The sequence below is a fragment of the Cavia porcellus genome, unplaced genomic scaffold, assembly GCF_034190915.1.
Source record: "Cavia porcellus strain 051 isolate PalLab524CR breed Dunkin Hartley unplaced genomic scaffold, mCavPor4.1 scaffold_1, whole genome shotgun sequence".
Taxonomy (NCBI): domain Eukaryota; kingdom Metazoa; phylum Chordata; class Mammalia; order Rodentia; family Caviidae; genus Cavia; species Cavia porcellus.
Window position 1 is genome coordinate 174,527,543 of NW_026947484.1, and position 17,246 is coordinate 174,544,788.

At 39.9% G+C, this 17,246-nt stretch overlaps 1 protein-coding gene across 2 annotated transcripts; it reads right to left on the reverse strand.

Annotated features, from left to right (window-relative positions):
• Positions 1-1,114: 1,114 nt before the first annotated feature.
• Positions 1,115-17,197, reverse strand: Prpf4 (pre-mRNA splicing tri-snRNP complex factor PRPF4). Of its 2 annotated transcripts, XM_003463795.4 has the most exons (14): positions 17,041-17,197; positions 16,073-16,250; positions 14,979-15,165; positions 10,862-10,949; positions 10,398-10,477; positions 10,164-10,257; positions 9,573-9,667; positions 8,437-8,495; positions 7,693-7,816; positions 6,000-6,089; positions 4,136-4,258; positions 3,927-4,034; positions 3,724-3,842; positions 1,115-3,210 (listed from the first exon to the last, which is right to left on the reverse strand). In XM_003463795.4, the coding sequence occupies exons 1-14, from the start codon at positions 17,065-17,067 to the stop codon at positions 3,017-3,019; spliced, it is 1,566 nt and encodes a 521-aa protein (XP_003463843.2). In that variant the 5' UTR covers positions 17,068-17,197; the 3' UTR covers positions 1,115-3,016. The 2 variants fall into 2 exon arrangements, with proteins under 2 accessions (XP_003463843.2, XP_063116601.1); XM_063260531.1 differs by lacking the exons at positions 10,398-10,477; positions 10,862-10,949; positions 14,979-15,165; positions 16,073-16,250; positions 17,041-17,197 and having other exon boundaries at positions 8,437-8,534.
• Positions 17,198-17,246: the final 49 nt, after the last annotated feature.

The window sequence follows — 17,246 nt, forward strand, 5'->3', positions numbered from 1 at the left end:
TACACTGATGCAGGGACTCACTGTCTCTATGGACTTCATTTTTTTACGTCTTTTGCTCCCTAACCTGTGGCGGACAAGTTAAGCAATGAGCTCACCATCGATGTCTGAGCTGCCCAGCTCCAGCTGCCCAGTATGGGGCACAGAGAGGAGCCAGGGAGCCCAGGGAGGGACATCTGTTTCGCTCCGTCTTTTCTGATGAAACTCAGGCTCTGAAAGTAAACTGCCTTCTTTAAGGCCACCTCACTAGTAAATAGTAGAGTTCTTTCAATCAAAAGTAGTTCTTCTAGAAGTGGCTGTTATATCACTCAAATAAAATAATAGGTTTGAGTTACTTCAGATAGGAAGAGATACTTAATACGCCAGCATCTTCTATTTTCCCATCCAGTAGATCTCACGTTGGGGCAGTCCCACTCTCCGAGGGGGCATTTGGAAATGTGTGAGAATACCGTGGTACTCAATCAAGAGGGTGTTTCTGTATTTAGTGCAGAGGTTAGGGACACTTGAGACCTGCTGCTATGCTCAACTGTCAGTTATCCCAAAATACAAATGGTCATTGTGCTGAGTAACACACTAGGCTGCTCCTAAGTTCACAAGGCAGCAACAGGGGAATGAACTCCATTTGGGATGTCAGACAGTGACCTATCGATAGGGCAGTGTTACAAAACTATAGGAAATGGGCTGTACCTGCCATAATGGTCTTGCTGCCAAGGTGGCCAATATACTCATCTTCACAAGATCCAAATGGTTAGACATCTGGAACTAAAATTCAGTTCTACCACTTACTAGTTGGGTAATCTTGAGCATTACTTCAAGCATCAGTTTTGCTTGTAAAAAGGGAATAAAGTAATTATGAGGGTCAAACAGTAACAGTACCTGGTACATTATGCAGGCAGGAAGTTAAGTATTCTGTTAAGTGATGGCTACGATGTGATGAAACGCTATACCTGGCTTTGGGTTTCTTAGCAAACCATTTCTTACAATGATGCTTGAAGAAATGGATTATTCCAACAGACAATCTGCCAAAGGGTTTAGATGATGTTTTTGCCCAAATGCTACCTTTTTGGAACAATAACAAAAAAACCCCTAAAACAACAAACAAACCACAAAAGACAAGTCCAAGGGAACCAAGAGTAAAATTCAAACAGAGAAACTAAAAACCTTTGTCAGTATACTGTATCTAAGTTGCATGCTAGTACACCAACATCTATCACTATTTTACACATACTATAAAAATGGTGTTGAAAAAGTCTCATGGCAAACCATAAAGGAAACAAGAGTTAAGACTTGAGCATTCTGAAGCTTAGCAACTACACAGGAAAGGTAACTACTTGGTTATAACTGAAATCTGATTAAAAACATTACATTTGGCTACAATCACATTCATAATTTGCAGAAGAGGCAAGGCTATCCTCAATCTCGGAAACGGCAAATAAAAAGGATTTGGAATATTCAAAGCCTATTATAAAGCCTTTCCTTAGTTCTCCTTATTCTTTCTTCTTCCATTCTTCTACTTGTATGTAAATTTACTAGGTCATTTCAGAGTGCACAGTATGTTTATCTGGGGTGGAAAGAGGTGGACGTTAACACTAAGCACCTGATGAATAAGAATTATGGAGTCCATATACAGTTGTTAGTCTGGCCCACCAGGCCAACACCCGTTGCTCTTTGTTGAAAAGGATAGTAGAACACTTTTCCATGAGACAGAAATTGGGAGGAATCCACATCTGAAATCATTCTAGATTAAAAACAAAATGACTAAAAAGACTTCTGGATTAATGGCTAGGAATCAGAAAATGCTTTAACTTCAGATATTTTGTGTTTTTGGGTGCTGGGGATAGAACCTAGGGCTTCATATACCCTACCACTGAACTATATTCCCAGTACCCCAGAAAATAATTTTTTAAGGAATAGTTTTTTAACGGTAGGATTTCATTCTTAGCAAATTATATACAAAAAAAAGGTTCATGTTTAAGAATGCCTATTAGGGGGCTGGGGATTTAGCTCAGCGGCATAAGTGCCTGCCTTGCAAGCAGGCAGTCGTGAGTTCGATCCCTGGTACCAATAAAAAGGAAAAAAAAAAGAATGCCTATTAGGTGGGCTGGGGATTTAGCTCAGCAATATACCGCTGAGGTGCCTGCCTTGCAAACCTGCAGACGTGAGTTTGATTCCTCGGTACAAAAACAAACAAACAAATAAGAATGCCCATTAGGGATTTTTTCCAGTTATTCTGACATGACATACCCTGTAATACATGAAGTACATCCTTTAACCAACAGAAAAGCAAGCTGTACCAAATGAGCTGTGCAATTTCAAAAATTTCTTTGAATCCTGACACAATGGCTGTGCTTTAGGGTAATAGGATGTCAAACTTAAAGCAAAATGGAAGACTGCTCTGACCAAGTAGATGTTTGGTTCTGAGTTTCCTAAGGCAGGCAGTGTTTCAAGTGAATTCCACAGGAAATGTCCAGTCTCTTTCCTGCACGAGCAACTTTCCTACACAATCTACTGCTTCCTCTCTCATTCTCTAGGACAGGAAGTGGGGTCGCTGTCGCTGTCAGGTCAGGCACTGTTCAACCAGTGAGTGGCCAGCTGCTCCTCGTTATGCCAGGGCTTCCGGAATACAGTCCAATCACCTTACTTGCTGAATGGATCATATGCAGTCGTGAAGCATGTACCATGAAAAGGCAAGTTTTTGAGAACTAAAATGCAGTGTATTCACAATTTTGAGTGCTGTAAGATGGTAGGACATTTAAACAAAGATTAATAAAAACAACATCCTACATAATTCTTGGCAAGGCCTGAAGATGAGAAATAAATTTTCAATCACAAAAGGGGTTTACCACCATGTAGGGACTGGGCTGCTTGGGAGTTGATGTGAAAATCAAATCTATTGAGCATCTATACTTGATAACTGTAGAAACATGATAGAACAAAATAAAATACATCAATTTTTTTCTTTTGAGAAAAATGGCTCCTAAGGGGCAGTTTGAGGCGAGTTTTTCTCCCATGGCCTTGCCTATTCAGCCATCCAGAGCTTGAAGGTCCTATCATATGAGCAAGTGGCTATGAGCTGCCCATCAGAAGAAATGTCCAGACCCATGACTTTGCCTTCGTGGCCTGCCAGAGTCTTCAGCGGGGACCAGCCCGGGTGGGTCCAGATCTTGGCTGTGTTGTCATAGGCACCAGTGAGCAAGAAGTTCCCATGGATAGCTATGCGAGAGAGTAAGCAGAGTTGTTTTAAGCATTCAAGTGTTCAAAAGAGATTAACAGAGCATAAAAATCTGCCTAAACGTACTATTTTGAAAAAGGCATTTCTAAATTTAGCAAGACCCAACATTCTGATTCTATATTTCTACTAGGTTCTCATAAAACGGGACAACCACAGGCAGACTGAAGAGAAAAAATAACATTATTAAAAACTTTAGGCTCTTTCCCAGGTAGATAATCATATAGAGTAATATTAACAACTCAGTGTTAGGAATGTCCAAGGAAGAAAGAAGAAAGCATAGCATTCATAGGAGTCTTTAACTTTTGGCAATAAGAAGTATTCTTTAGCATAGCTTAATTTAGGGGTATAGTACGAGGGAAGGGAATTATAATTTTTTCCTTTAACAAAGGTCCAATTACATCCTATTCCACTTTGACACTACGCTAAAGCCTGGCCTGTTTCCCATGAAACAGTCTTTGTCTGCTGTTTAGGCCTAAAACAGGAGGAAAGCTTACGCTCAAACTTGACCCCGGTCACTAAGTTCTGATGGGCAGGGATGGTATAGATGCAACGCCGCTGTCGAAGGTCCCACACTTTGCAGGTATTGTCACCACTGCCAGTTGCAATGTGGTAGCTGTGGATCGGGTGCATTATCAAAGTTAGAAACACAGTACTTTCTAAAGCACCCTCTCAACCCTCAATCGGCAAGTTCATTTACCCATTGGGGGAAAAACTTATTCCGTAGATTTCCTTTAGGTGGCCTTCTAGGAACATGATGCAACGTCCTGTGCGCAGGTCCCAAACTCGACCAAATGCATCCAGGCCCCTGATGAAATAATGCATCAACAGTGAATCCAGTGCTCTGTGCAAGCAGGCATATGAAAGAGTGAGACTGCTGAGATGTCCCTGGTTTCACTGAAGTCTTACCCAGTGCCAGCCAAAGAGCCATCTTGATGGAAGGCAATGTCATATACACCCATGCTGTGACCCTCCTGATGCAGGATTTCCTCTTGAGCCTCCAAATCCCATAAGCGCCATGAACGATCATAGCTTTAAAAACACAAAACCGAACCATTCTACAGTTAACCAGCAAAATGATTCAATTTCTGCAAAGTACTATAAATAACCATATTTTATGAACTTTTGCCTGTGAAACCATTCATCCACATTAATAAGAAATTCCTTTCTGCTTCAACAACTAAATCCAAAGGTCTCCGGTACTAACCGGGAAACCCTGGACTTGCTATTAATCCACTCCAGCGGCTAACTTAGAATTCCTAAGAATGGTCCAGCACACATTCTATTATCTTTTTTCTTCCCTCCTTCCACTGTTATGTCCTTTCATTCACTGAATCTACAGGAAGGAATCAAACAGATAAACAGATCAATGGAAGAGAACAGAGAATACAGGGACGGACCTGGACACATACATAGTCTTAATGTTTTTAACAAGGATAGCAATGTGATTTCAATAGAGAAAGAAAAGCTTCATCTATACATACTGGTGGAACTGGCTACATAAATGGAAATACAGACGAGGAAAAAAAAAAAAAAAAAAGGATATGCAAATGATCACTAACCATATGATGAAGTACTAAATACCATAGTTACCAGGGCAGTAATTACTGACAAAACTGGTCGTGGTGATATACACCTGTAATCCCAAAACTCTAGAAGGCCAAGACAGAAGGACTGCAAGTCTGAGCCTAGCCTGGGCAACTTAGGAAGACCCTGTCTCAAAAGTAAAAAATATAAAAAAGTATGAAGATACTGGGTTCAATCCCCAGTAATGCAAAACATCACAAACCAGTAACAACAAAAAGATATCACTACACTCTTGATTTTACACTGAGTAAAATGTTAAGACTAATGAGACCTAATGTTGAGAAGGAACTAAAACATCCAGAACTTTGTAGAACCACTTTGAAAAATTGCTTGGAGGTTTAAAAAGAGTTAAGTGTGCACCTATCCTATGATCTAGCAATTGGATTTAAGATATTTACTCAAAAGAAAGAAAAGCATATGCTCATGAAAAGCCTTGCACAAGAATATAACAGCTTTAGTCTGACTCACCAAACAGTAGAAAGAAGCCCAAGGATCCATCAATACAACAATGGGTAAGATGTGGCATACACACAATAAACTGTTCCTTAGTAATAAACGGGAACTACTGATACACACAACAGGAATGAACTTAAAAGTGTTCCACTAGGTAAAAACAACAACAACAACAACAAAAAAAAAACCCAACAGGCACAAATGAGTTCATACACTATGAATAGACAGAATTTATACTGACAGAAATCAGAGCAGTAGTTTCTTTGTAAGAGAGAACAGACTAAGAGGAGTCATGACAGAACTTCCCTGGGTGACAGAGAAATGTTCTCTGTTGTCATATGTTGACAGGGTTGTGATCACACAGGTGGTTTGCATTTGAGAAGACTAAACCGTAAATTTAAAAATGTCTATTCCACTGTATGTTAATTATACCCCAAAGGAAAAGTTCTTTAACAGATTCTATTCTCACTAAATTTACAGAACCAGAAAGGCAAACTGATTCATTAGCACAGACTTAAAACTATATATAAGGGGAAAATTACATCTCTAAATCACTTGCAGCAATTTAAAAAGCAAATCACTTAGCCTTTCCTGTATCATACACATTCTGCTGATACAGCCTAAGAAAGTCCTACCTGAAGAACTCTGCTCTAAAAATTTACCTGGCAGATAACTAAAGAGGTTAATGAAATGCCACAGGCCTGTATGGATAAGACAGTAAGTAGGGGATTACCAGGTGGTGCCCAGGAAACGTCCTGATGGATGCCACATTACTCGGGCTACACGCACGGTATGGCCTTCAATATCTGCCACTGGTTCATCACTGAAAAGGAACCAAACGTATGTAAGTGGACACCTTTGTTGTAAGACTTGTACATATTCATTGAATTTATTTACTAGGCCACTCCCAGTAAGTGGGGAGACTGAAGTGTAACCACACCTACTAATTTATTGTTAAAACATTAGAGCTGGGTGGGGATGTGCAGCACTTGCAGTTGCAGCACTTGTCAACATGGCTTGGATTCAACGCCAACAACAGCAAAGACAAAATAAAATCTTCCACTTTAGGGGTACAATAATTTAGGACACTTACAAGGTTTAAAAGATTTGGGATAGTGGCTGAGCATGGTGGTGCACACCACAGTCCCACTACACTAAAGCCTGAGGCAGGAGGATCACCAGGCAATCAAGACCAGACTGGACTACATGGTTAATTCAGGACCAGCCTGAGCTACCTAGAGAGACCCTGTCTCAAAAGCAAACCAAGCCAAGCCAGGCAAAGCCAAGCCAAGCCAAGCCAAACCAGAACATAACATTTGGGATAATTTCAGGTACCCACAGAGCAAGCTGACCACCTTCTTTAACTCACTGTGATAATAAATTCTTAAGGCTATACCATTTAGGATTAAAGAAAAATAAAGTACTTTGGCCTGAGAAGGATACTCTGCATCAAAACAGTGATAAGATTTTAGGAAAGAAATGTATTTTGGTAAAGACAGGATACAGAAATTAAAGTTTTGGTGTAAGTGGGTTACACATAAATCTTTCTCTAATCTTAGGACAATTCAAGGATGTAAATGGAAAAAGGAACTCCTAAGGAGACAGAGGCTTTGCCCTTTCTGCTGGTCATTATATTCAGCTACCCAGCAGTCATAGAAAGATCTGAAACACTAGTGCAGGGAAATAAACATGAACTCTAAAGAGGGCAATTAAAAAGGGAACTTTTATCAATGTGCATACATAGAACTAACCAGCACCCTAGGGGAATAAACACTGTTAAGTATTACCAAAACCAATTAAAAGTTGTTGGGCTCATTGGTAAGGCCCAGTCTGGCAAGGAGTGGAGATGCTAATTAGCTCTTTAAAAAAACTCAGAATAAAAACCTTCCTGTGTTTTCCCAAAGAGAAAAAACTAAGCAACTGAATTCATATTTTAGCCAATAAGGTGCTTCCAAAATCTTGGGGGACTAGCAAACATAACCACGTTAAAAAAAACTGTGCAGCTGGAAAATACACCATAGGAGGATGACGTCGGGAGCAGGAGTGTTCCTTGGCAATACTAACAGGCAGAATACTACCTCTCCCCTATGACGCGTGCTAAGAGCCAATAGACTGCCAATATTTTTCCAATGTCACTGTACTGTGTAGGAAGTAGGTTAGATCTTTCCAGAATAACAAGAGCCAGTTACAATTACAGTGCTATTAACAAAAAACTGAGGCCTAGAGTTAACTATAAGAAAAACTTGGCATGTCTCCTATGCTGAGAAAAGCTCTAAGAAAGAAATCTCCATTCTGTTTTCATGGCATATTATGTTGCTGCCTGCACTGTCTCTGGGATTAGGGCGAGACCCTTACCCCGAGGTCCTGAGGGCCACCACTCACGGACCTAAGTTAGGGTCGGCAGTTTAGACTTAGAATAGCAATACCTGTCAAGACTCCAGAGCTTCACAGACCCATCAGCAGCACAAGAGGCCAGGTTGACATCTTTCTGATCCAATGACACAGTGGACTTGGGATGAAATACAATTGCTCCTACATTTGTATTATGACCTAAAGAAGTATCAAGAGGTAGAAGTTAGTGACTTCTTGCCTTTTTATAGTTTACATGCAAAATATAGACTATGATGAGTACTGTAATACAAATAAGTTTACATTAGGGAACAAATATGGATACAGAGAATATTAAAGTGACTATTCAACTACTAAAAAAGAATTACTTAAAATGAGTATTTAAAAAGTAAAACAAAAAACCCACGGTTTTTGGTTTAGATATCTGAAAATGTCAAGACTGTGGCTGGACATAAAAGCTTAACAAAGTCACTACAGTCTAGTCTTGTGGCTTAAGAAAACCAAACTATGTTAAATCAAATCAAGCATCAACTGATGATGCATGCCTTTAGCTCTGCTACTCAGGAGATGAGGAGGGGATCATGAGTTTAATCATGCGTAACCGCACAACGAAAAAGAAAGAAAAGAAAAAATGAAAGAAATAAGACAGAGAGGGAAGGAAACAGGGAGGAAGAAATTAATTAATCCACTGATTTTTTAAAAAAGTCAATGCAGCATGGGGTCTGCGTGCCCCACTTTTACTGCTTAACAGAATTTATGCTGGGAAAAACACTGTGATCTAAATAAGGTTCTAAGTTATCCTGAATAAGACTCTAACTTACCTCGAAGAGTGTGAAGGAGGTTACAATCTGGAACAGACCAGAGCTTGCAAAGCCCACTCCTATCAAATACAAAGGAAAGCATCTCAGCCAGGGTTGGTCTGGGAAGGAAAAGGTATCTTGGTAACATTAATAAAGGACAATCTCTTCTCACCCCCATACACTTTATAGTGGCAGACAGAAAAAAGAAAAGGCTGATAATGTGAAGAAAGCTCTACAATCAGTTCTTAGGCAAGCAGAGGCTCTGCTGAACTACAATGTGCACAAGTTGCTATTCTTAACTTTTGGATCAAACTGTGGGGGAAGACAGGACAAATTACCTATTTAAAAAGATGCTACCTTAAATCTGAATCATATTTTATCATCTACAAAACCCTTTTGTTCTGGAAATTTCCTAAAGAATTTCTTTTATACAGTATAAATATATGATCTCAAAAGATCTTTGTAAAAGACCAATGAGGCAGATAAGGCAAGAATTACCATTTCTAGTCTACAACTAAGGTAACTGAGGCTGGGAGAGGCAGAGTGATCTGTACAGATCGTTGGCTTTTTCTTCAATCAATTTCTCCCTGGTTACATAGTTTTTATCTCAGTTTCTACATTCAATGTAAGTAGTTCCTATGCATTCAATGTAAGTTTCCTCTCTTATGAGACAGTCACGTTTTCCTCAAAGAAGCAAAACCAAAATAAAACAAAATTATGACATCCTAAGAGTTTTCAGCATATGTGGCGATAAAAAGGAAACAAAGATAAAACCATTACTGAACATTTTCTGAGTTCTTACTGAGTACTAGGCACCATCAAGGTGAAATGTTTTAGAAATACTACCTCACCCCACTTTACAGAGAAGAACACTGAGCTTAAAGGGATTATGTATCTTAGCTAGACCACAGAATTTGATCTATAAACTCGCTATCTCCAAAGCGCCAGTGTTGAGAATGACAGACTGTTATATGCCATGGATCTCTGAGGCCTCTGCTCAACAATAAGAACTTTAAACAAAGCCTATGTCTTACTACACAGCAGGTAGAGCCCTAGCATTTGTAGTTTGGAAGAAGAAACAGTTAAGGCAGATTAGTTTTTTTTTTCTCTGAGCCTGTCCCCCATTTGGTAAAATGTCACTGTAAAACAGAACTTACCAACAAGCTGTGGCCAGCATTTTGGAATTGGGACTAAAGTGACAGTAGGAGATAGGCCGATCGTCCCCAATTTGGCTGCAGAAATTATTCAAAGACTTAAAAAAAAAAAAAAAAAAAAAAAGACAAATGGTAATCATCAATAGGGCAGTTAGAGAGTTTCTTGGCTTTTCCACCAACCAACCAACCAACCAACCAACCAACCAACCTATCTACCTTTCAGTTTTAACTCACTCCAAGACTCTTCCATTTTTGTTAAGAGACATTAATGTTAAGCCATGAGTGGAATCATAGCTTATCGTAAATTTAGCTGTTTTCCATTTTTTTCACTAGTTTCTGTGCAGCTACATATAAACAGAAAACCCTGGAGAGATATAAAACACATGTGTGACATAAAAAAGGAAGAAGCCAAGAGCAGAAACATTGGCCTATGCTGAATATGAAGCGTGGTGGGCTGCTGCTGCCTTACCTGATGGGGCCACTCAACCCAACAGCTCCAGGGGAGAAACGACTGTAGCTGCCTTTATTTTTACTCAACATGGACCAAAGCAGAAAATCTAGTAAGATATAGGACAATCACTGAGAACATCTTACCCGGAGGGATTTGTGCAGCTCTTGCATCTGGGATGTTCTAGTTGTCTCAGGAATCTCTTTATGGAGACGGGCCTCTTCCAAGCGTTTCATTGCCCTGTGAAACGAGCAAAGGGATGGCCAATGAGGGTCTGCATACAACTATAACTTAAATTTCGCATAGCCACCAATATAATAAAGCCAATCCTCAGTGCACAAAAGAGTAAGTTTCTTTTTTCTGCTAGCTACTCTGCTTACCTGGGCAGTGAATAATTAGCAATCCACAGTCTAGCCACCTTCAGGCTGTTTGGTCCTTCATGGTACCAGGTTTGCTGATACTAGAAGGCAAATCAAGAGCAGAAAGGTTAAGTCTGAAGTATATCTGTGCCTCCCACGCTTTACCTTATAGTGTCACTTCCTACAAAGAAGGTGAATTAGTTCAGCAATAGGATGAAGCCCAGGCATATGTACTTTCTACCATTTTTTTTTTTTATGATATCTTATTAGATGGCTTCATGAGTTACTGCAAGAGTATTAGGACTTTTTTCCTGAAAACTCAGCCCCACTTATATCCACACAAGAATGACAAACCATTGTCAACAGTATTCCTGAATAGCAGAAAAACATTTTCCTCCTCGTCCAAGAAAATACTGAAAACAGAAAACAAGAGCAGTGCCTTATTTCTTTCCTGTTTATGCTGGGAAGCCAAAAACATATTTTACCTCTTCTTTGGACTTCTTAGATTTCTCATCATCTTTTTTTGTCTTTTTTAAGGCATCAGTGCCAACCACTGAGAGAATATTTCTTAACCTGTAACAACAACAACAACAAAAAAAAATCAGAATACAAACACAGTTGATGTTAAGATGCATTAGTCTTCCCAACCTCTATCCACAGTGGGATATGTTTGAAGATCTGGTGAATCATGAAACTCTACATATACTACGTATTTTTTTCTATTTATACGTATCTATGATAAAGTTTAATTCATAAATTAGACATCATACAGAATCAGCATTAATAAAATAGATGAACCACAACAATATCCTCAAATAAAAGCTATATGAATGTGGCCTCTCCCTTCTGTCCCCTCACAGTGTTTTACTGTCCTGCACATACCAGTGCGTAGATCATCCTATAGCATGGATATGAGAGATAAGATGGTTTTCTTCCTGGGTGCATGGAACAAGATGGTGTAAGGTATGTTACTAAGAATGGTGAACAATCGTAAAAACTTACAAGTTGTTCATTTCTGTAATTTTCCACTAATAGTTCTGGATTGTGGGTGACCATGGATAACTGAAACAGTGGACAGGAGAACCACAGGGAAGGGGGAAACACTATTTATTATTTGCAGTAGAGGGAGTGGGTCAAACAAATGCAATCAAATCTTTAGCAACAACTGTCTTTCTGTGTCAAAAGGGTTTGTCTAAACTTTCACCCAACTGACCTTTGTCACCTTTTTTTTTTTTAAATTTTGAGATTAGGGTCTTGCTAAGTCACTAAGTTGCACATGTTGAGCTTAAACTTGTGATTTTTCTGCTTAGCATCCCAAAGTGGGAGGGCACAGTGGTGTGCGCCTGTTATCATGGTACTTGGGAGACTAAGGCTGGAAAACCACTGAGTTCAAGACCAGCCTAGGCTATAAAGTATGGCTATAAAGTAAGTTCAAGGCCAGCCTGAACTCCATAGCAAGATGTGTCTCAAGAAAAAAAAAGTCTTAAAATAGTGCAGTTACAAGCGTGTGCTACCATGTTCCAGCTTTAGTGTGATATCATTCAAATCTTTATTTCAAGATTCTCTAAATCCAACTGCAAGTAGTTACTGCATTCCACTCAGTTAACCAGCCTGTGTACTGCAACTACCTGGTCTGTGAAGATGGCCATATTTCACTGAATGACACAATGTGGTGGGTACTTACTCAGATATAAAGTATACAACAATGACTAAAAAATAGCCACACAAGTCTATGGCCATACCACCCTGAACCCACCCGATCTCGTCTGATCTTGGAAGCTAAGCAGGGTTGGGCCTGGTTAGTACTTGGATGGGAAAAATAGCCACACAAGTTTCAAGTAGCACAGTTCTTGCAGCAAGAAAGTAACAGGGATGTTATATTAAATACCATGACATCAGTAAACCTAGTGCTAAAAGGAACTGCAAAGGGGATCCAAACTTAGGTGTAGAGAATCAGGGAGGGCTTCACAGAAAAGGTGTTAACCTGAGTCCTTTGTCAGGTCAAGGGGTGAAAAATGGGAAAGGACAGTAGAGGGAGAGGGACAAACAAATGTAAAGGCCTGGAGGTTTGTTGAGCTTGGGATCACATACAGTTCAGGATAGCCGGAGCGTAAAAAAGGACTGGTGCAGCATAAGGCTGGAGAGTTAGTAGGGGCCAGGTCACCAGAGCCGCTAACGGTCTGCAAGGAGGGCTACACTTGAGAAAGGTCTCTAGAACGGCAGAAAGAGGAGACTGAAGAGGGAAGAATAAAAGCTGGAAACTGAGATGGAACACAGTTGTAGAATTTTTCTGCATCATACTGGTGGACTTGAACTAAGATGGAGGCGGCAGGGATTCAAGGCATTCATAAAAGGGGTATAATAATGAAATAAGATAGGCTTTGCTGGCGGAGAAGACAATAAACAGTAACAAGCTAGTAAAAATAACATTCTTTGATAGAAAACAAAAGAACATACTTTGCAATGGGCCAGGTAGTGTTGAGACTTAGAATAGGTGGCATTATGCTGAACCAAAAGAATTAAAAGGTTGTAAAAGGCAAGAGAAGAACAAAAAGACAATTAATGGAAAGACAGTAAAAGAATGTAAGGTAACCTTGACTCCAGTTAAACTGGGGAGAGTGGTAGAAGTAAGATAGAAAGGGAAATTAAAATTTTAAATAATTTTAAAATTCCAAGAATGCCCTTCAAAACCAGGACATATCCAGACAGGCCTGGTAACAAAATGGATCTTCCTTTGTGTAACCCCCGCCTTTAATGTCTCTGTTTAACTGATGGCCTTGAAGTGTAACTTAAAATGTAACAGGACACTTCTTCCCTTGCAAAACCCATGCTTTGTATAACTGATGGCCAGGCCGTGTAACCTGAAATGTTTACACTCCCTTAGCAGCCCAAAATGTCTCCTAACCCTGCAATTATAATGCACGAAATCTACTTTTGTACCTCCTTACTTACTCTCACTATAAAACCTAGAACCCTACCACAATGGGGCTCTTTGGGGGAATTTCCAGTCAAGCCCACTAGTGTAATTAAATGCCTCCTAAACCTCCTTGGGGTTATGTCTTCCTGTGTTTGGTCCGTTTTCCATAACATTGACTGCAGAGTACACTGAAGCTAACTAGGAGTTTTTTTTTTTTACCTTAAGTGTAATGGAAAAACTCTGTAGGATTTGTTTTATTTGTTTGTGGTACTGTGATCAAGCGCAGGGTCTTGCACATGCTATACAAGTGCTCTACCACTGAGCAGTATTTGTAGGTCCAGACACCATAGGATTTTAAGCAGTTAACACAGTTGCAGCTAGCACAACAGCCTAGATGTGAAAGCAATGAAGACAGAGCAAAGACAGATCTGGGCTATTGGGGAGTCTGCACAATATACATAGTAAACGATGCCACAGATGTAGATCTGCCTAGAGCAGTGTGGTGAACCTATGGCATACGTGCTATATCTGGCTATTACCATTGAAAGCTCTAACAGGCTTGCCATCACCGGCCTAGAGAATCGCATAGGGCAAAGAACTGCAGCCTACAAATGCTAGGTGAGAAGCCAAACAAAGTAGTACATGCCCGAATCCCAGCTATTAGAAGACTGAGGTGAGAAGCTTGCAAGTTCAAGGCCAGTCTGAGCAACTTAGTGAGCTCACATCTCAAAATTTAAATAAAAGTAAAATTAGAGGGTGTAGCTCAGTGGTAGAAGACTCTAGGTTCAATACTCAGTACTGGGGTGGGGAGGTAGGGTGAAAAAGAGGCTTAAAAAGTGAGGAGAATGAGCTGAAGAAACAAGAACAAAATCAGAGGAGCAGGATTTGGCCTTCTCTGAGTGAAGGGAAGGGAATGCTTGAAGGAGGAAGTCTTTTTAGTAAAGATGGTGACTTTTATAAAGCACAATTTCCAGGTGAGAAGGGTTAATCAGTTTGCAATGGGTTGAAGAATAAATGAGGAGTGAGGACATTATGGGTGCAAACGTAAACCAGCTTTCCAAGAAGGCTGATGGAGAGACAGGGTCCCATCAGGATGGTCAAGATGGTAGCCTCATAACTGCATATTACTAACTCTTCATTAACACTTCAGAACCTTAAAATCATAAGAGGAGTATTATCCAAGAAAAAAACCCTTCAATTATATCCAGAAAAATTTTATGTTTTATGTCACTGATATGGAATGCATTTGATATCAAAGTTTTCAAAGCTTAACCATGTTTACCCAACTCAAATTTCATACTGTAGTGGGAAGAAACTATGTTTGCACCCACCCTCTTCACAGATTGTAAAAAGAAATTAGCAATGCAGTAAAATTGGTCTAAGAACAGCCAGGTGTGGTGGTATACACCTGCAATCCTAGCACTCGGGAGGCTGAAGGAGTAGGATGACTGTGAATTTGAGACCAGCCTGTACTGTGTAGCAAAACTCTGTCCACCCCTACACCCCCAAAGAGAAGAAAAAAGAAAAAAGGAAATTGGCCTAAGACTGTGATCCAGGGCTAACCTATAGAAACACAACCCAAAATTTTGCTAACACTGATATTAAAGTTTCAGGTAAAAGATCAATTGTACTTGGAACTAGAACCCAGTGATTAATAAAGAAGAGAACATAGTTCAGAAAGGCACCTTTCTCTTCTTTCAGCAGGGCCCTCTCCAAAAAGTGTGATGGGTTCCCCCAAGGCTCTGAGGCAAGCCTTGACTTCTGAGTCATCTGTGGAAACGTTGATTTGTCGAGCTCGCTTCCTTCTTTCAAACTCAGCCAATACTTCTGCCTGTCGCTCACTGATGTGTTCTTCAATTTCAAATACCTCTCCTATAAAAAAAAAAAAAAGAACAGGCAAAATCAGCCAATTACTAGATCTTCCAATGAGGAAAAGAAATAATTTCTAAGCTAGGTGTGGTGGTGTATGCCTCTAATCCCTGCACTCTAGAGGCAGAGGCAAAACTGCCTTGAGTTCAAGGCCATCCTAGGCTATGTAGTGAATTCAAGGCAGGTACATAGCTAGACTCTGGCTCAAAAACAAAACAAAAGTGAAACTCTTTTGTCACTAACATGGTAAGATATCCTCAACAATTCTCAACAGTATGTACAGTGAAAAATGCAGAACAAAACAGTATATACATTGGGGCCAGGGATTTAGCTCAGCAGCATAAGTGCCTGTGTGGCAAATACAAGGTCATGAGTTGAAGCCCTGGTACTAAAAACAAAAAACGAAAAACAAAACTATCTATCTATCTTTTTATATATCACATGGCTTCATTTACAGAAAGAAAATTTTATATTTTTATAATTATGTTAAAATTCAGATATATGCCCAGTTAATAATGCAAGACTTTCTACTGCTTGATCTTTTAAAATAAAACTTATCTTTATGAGATTATTTTATTTTGCAAAATAAATGAAAAACAATTCTAGCTGCAAGCCAATACTAGAACTGTGTTATTCCTCTAGAAGACATGTGTAATCAATTTGAATCCAAATATGCACTGAATAAATTCGATTACTAACAATTCATGAAAGAAAAACTGTAAAATCTTGTAAGAAAAACACTCTCTGGATGATGCTAAGAGGGGTAAGCAAAATATAAACCTATTGCAGCAAGTTGAACAACTGAAGTTTTTGACATTAAAGAACTGGCAATACCCAAGTTTGGGAAGGTGTTCATTACAGAAAACGGAGAGTACCAAAGCTAATAATGGACTTGTAATTTGCAGCTTACCAGAAGTTATATTAATATTTCCTGCTTCAATGCCTGCTTTAAGTCCTTCTTTTCCCAAAATTCCAGACTCTCCCTTGGCAAGGCGTTCCCTTTCCTTCTCTTCCAAACTTCCATAATAGATGTGTGGTTTCTTCACAACAGGAGCGACTAAGTCATCGGGTGCTTTAGTTTTGGTTGCCTGTTAAATCAAAGACCTTGATTAATCTAGGGCTTAATTTTGGAAATCTACCAGACTTCTCCAAAGGATGAAGATCATTCTGAGGTTAATTCCTAACTCCTTCACAAACCAAAAGTACAGCTATACACATTAGCAAATAAATTCACTGGACCTTTTATTCAGGTAAAGTTGTTCTTCACTGTTTTGCAGGGTGAGACAGCGGGTGTTTCAGTCTCTCATTTAAACTTGGCAAATAAGATGTTCATGAAACTAGTAAAGTTATCTTGGTTACTGTCTATTAAAGGTTTGTTTTGGAACTATGTTTATTTCATTCTTCTGGAAGTGCAATCGATTTTATGATACTTGAGTTTGCTGCTCATCACTTGAGAAACATCAAGGATGACTGAAGTAACCAGCGTAGTGTTAAAACGGGAACAAGTCACAGCGTTACTGCTCCATACGTTTCAAACATTTCACATGTGCGTCAGTAAATTTAGAGTTAGGAGGCCGCATTAAAATTCCAAGGATAGCAACTCTGGGCAAGACACTTCTCTTTTCTGAGCACCGTTTTTGGGCCAGTCGTAAGAAGTGCTCATCGTTCGGGCCACGATGGGAGAGATGCACACAACAATAACACAAGAACGCGCTTAGAGATCAGAAAAACTCTTTCATTCTCTAGGACATCAAAGTCCCGCAGTCTTAATCCCGGCCCCCCTATTCCCTTAGTCTGCTCCCTAACGGCCCATTCCTGGAGGCACCCCACCCTCTCTGCGCTCCCCGCCAGAATGAGCTGAGATCCCGAGCTCTGTACCGTGGAAGAGGCTCGCGAAGAAGCCATGCCGGGCTCCGGAGCCGGGAAACCTCTGAGAAAGCCTCCTTCTAAGTTTCAGACAGTCCACAGCGCGCCCAGCAAAGCGGAATTTCGTAACCAGCCGGAAGTGAATTGAGGATCCACACGGAAGCCTGGGAGGCGCGAGGTATGATGGGAGTCGTAGTACTATAGTAGTTTCTGTTCTC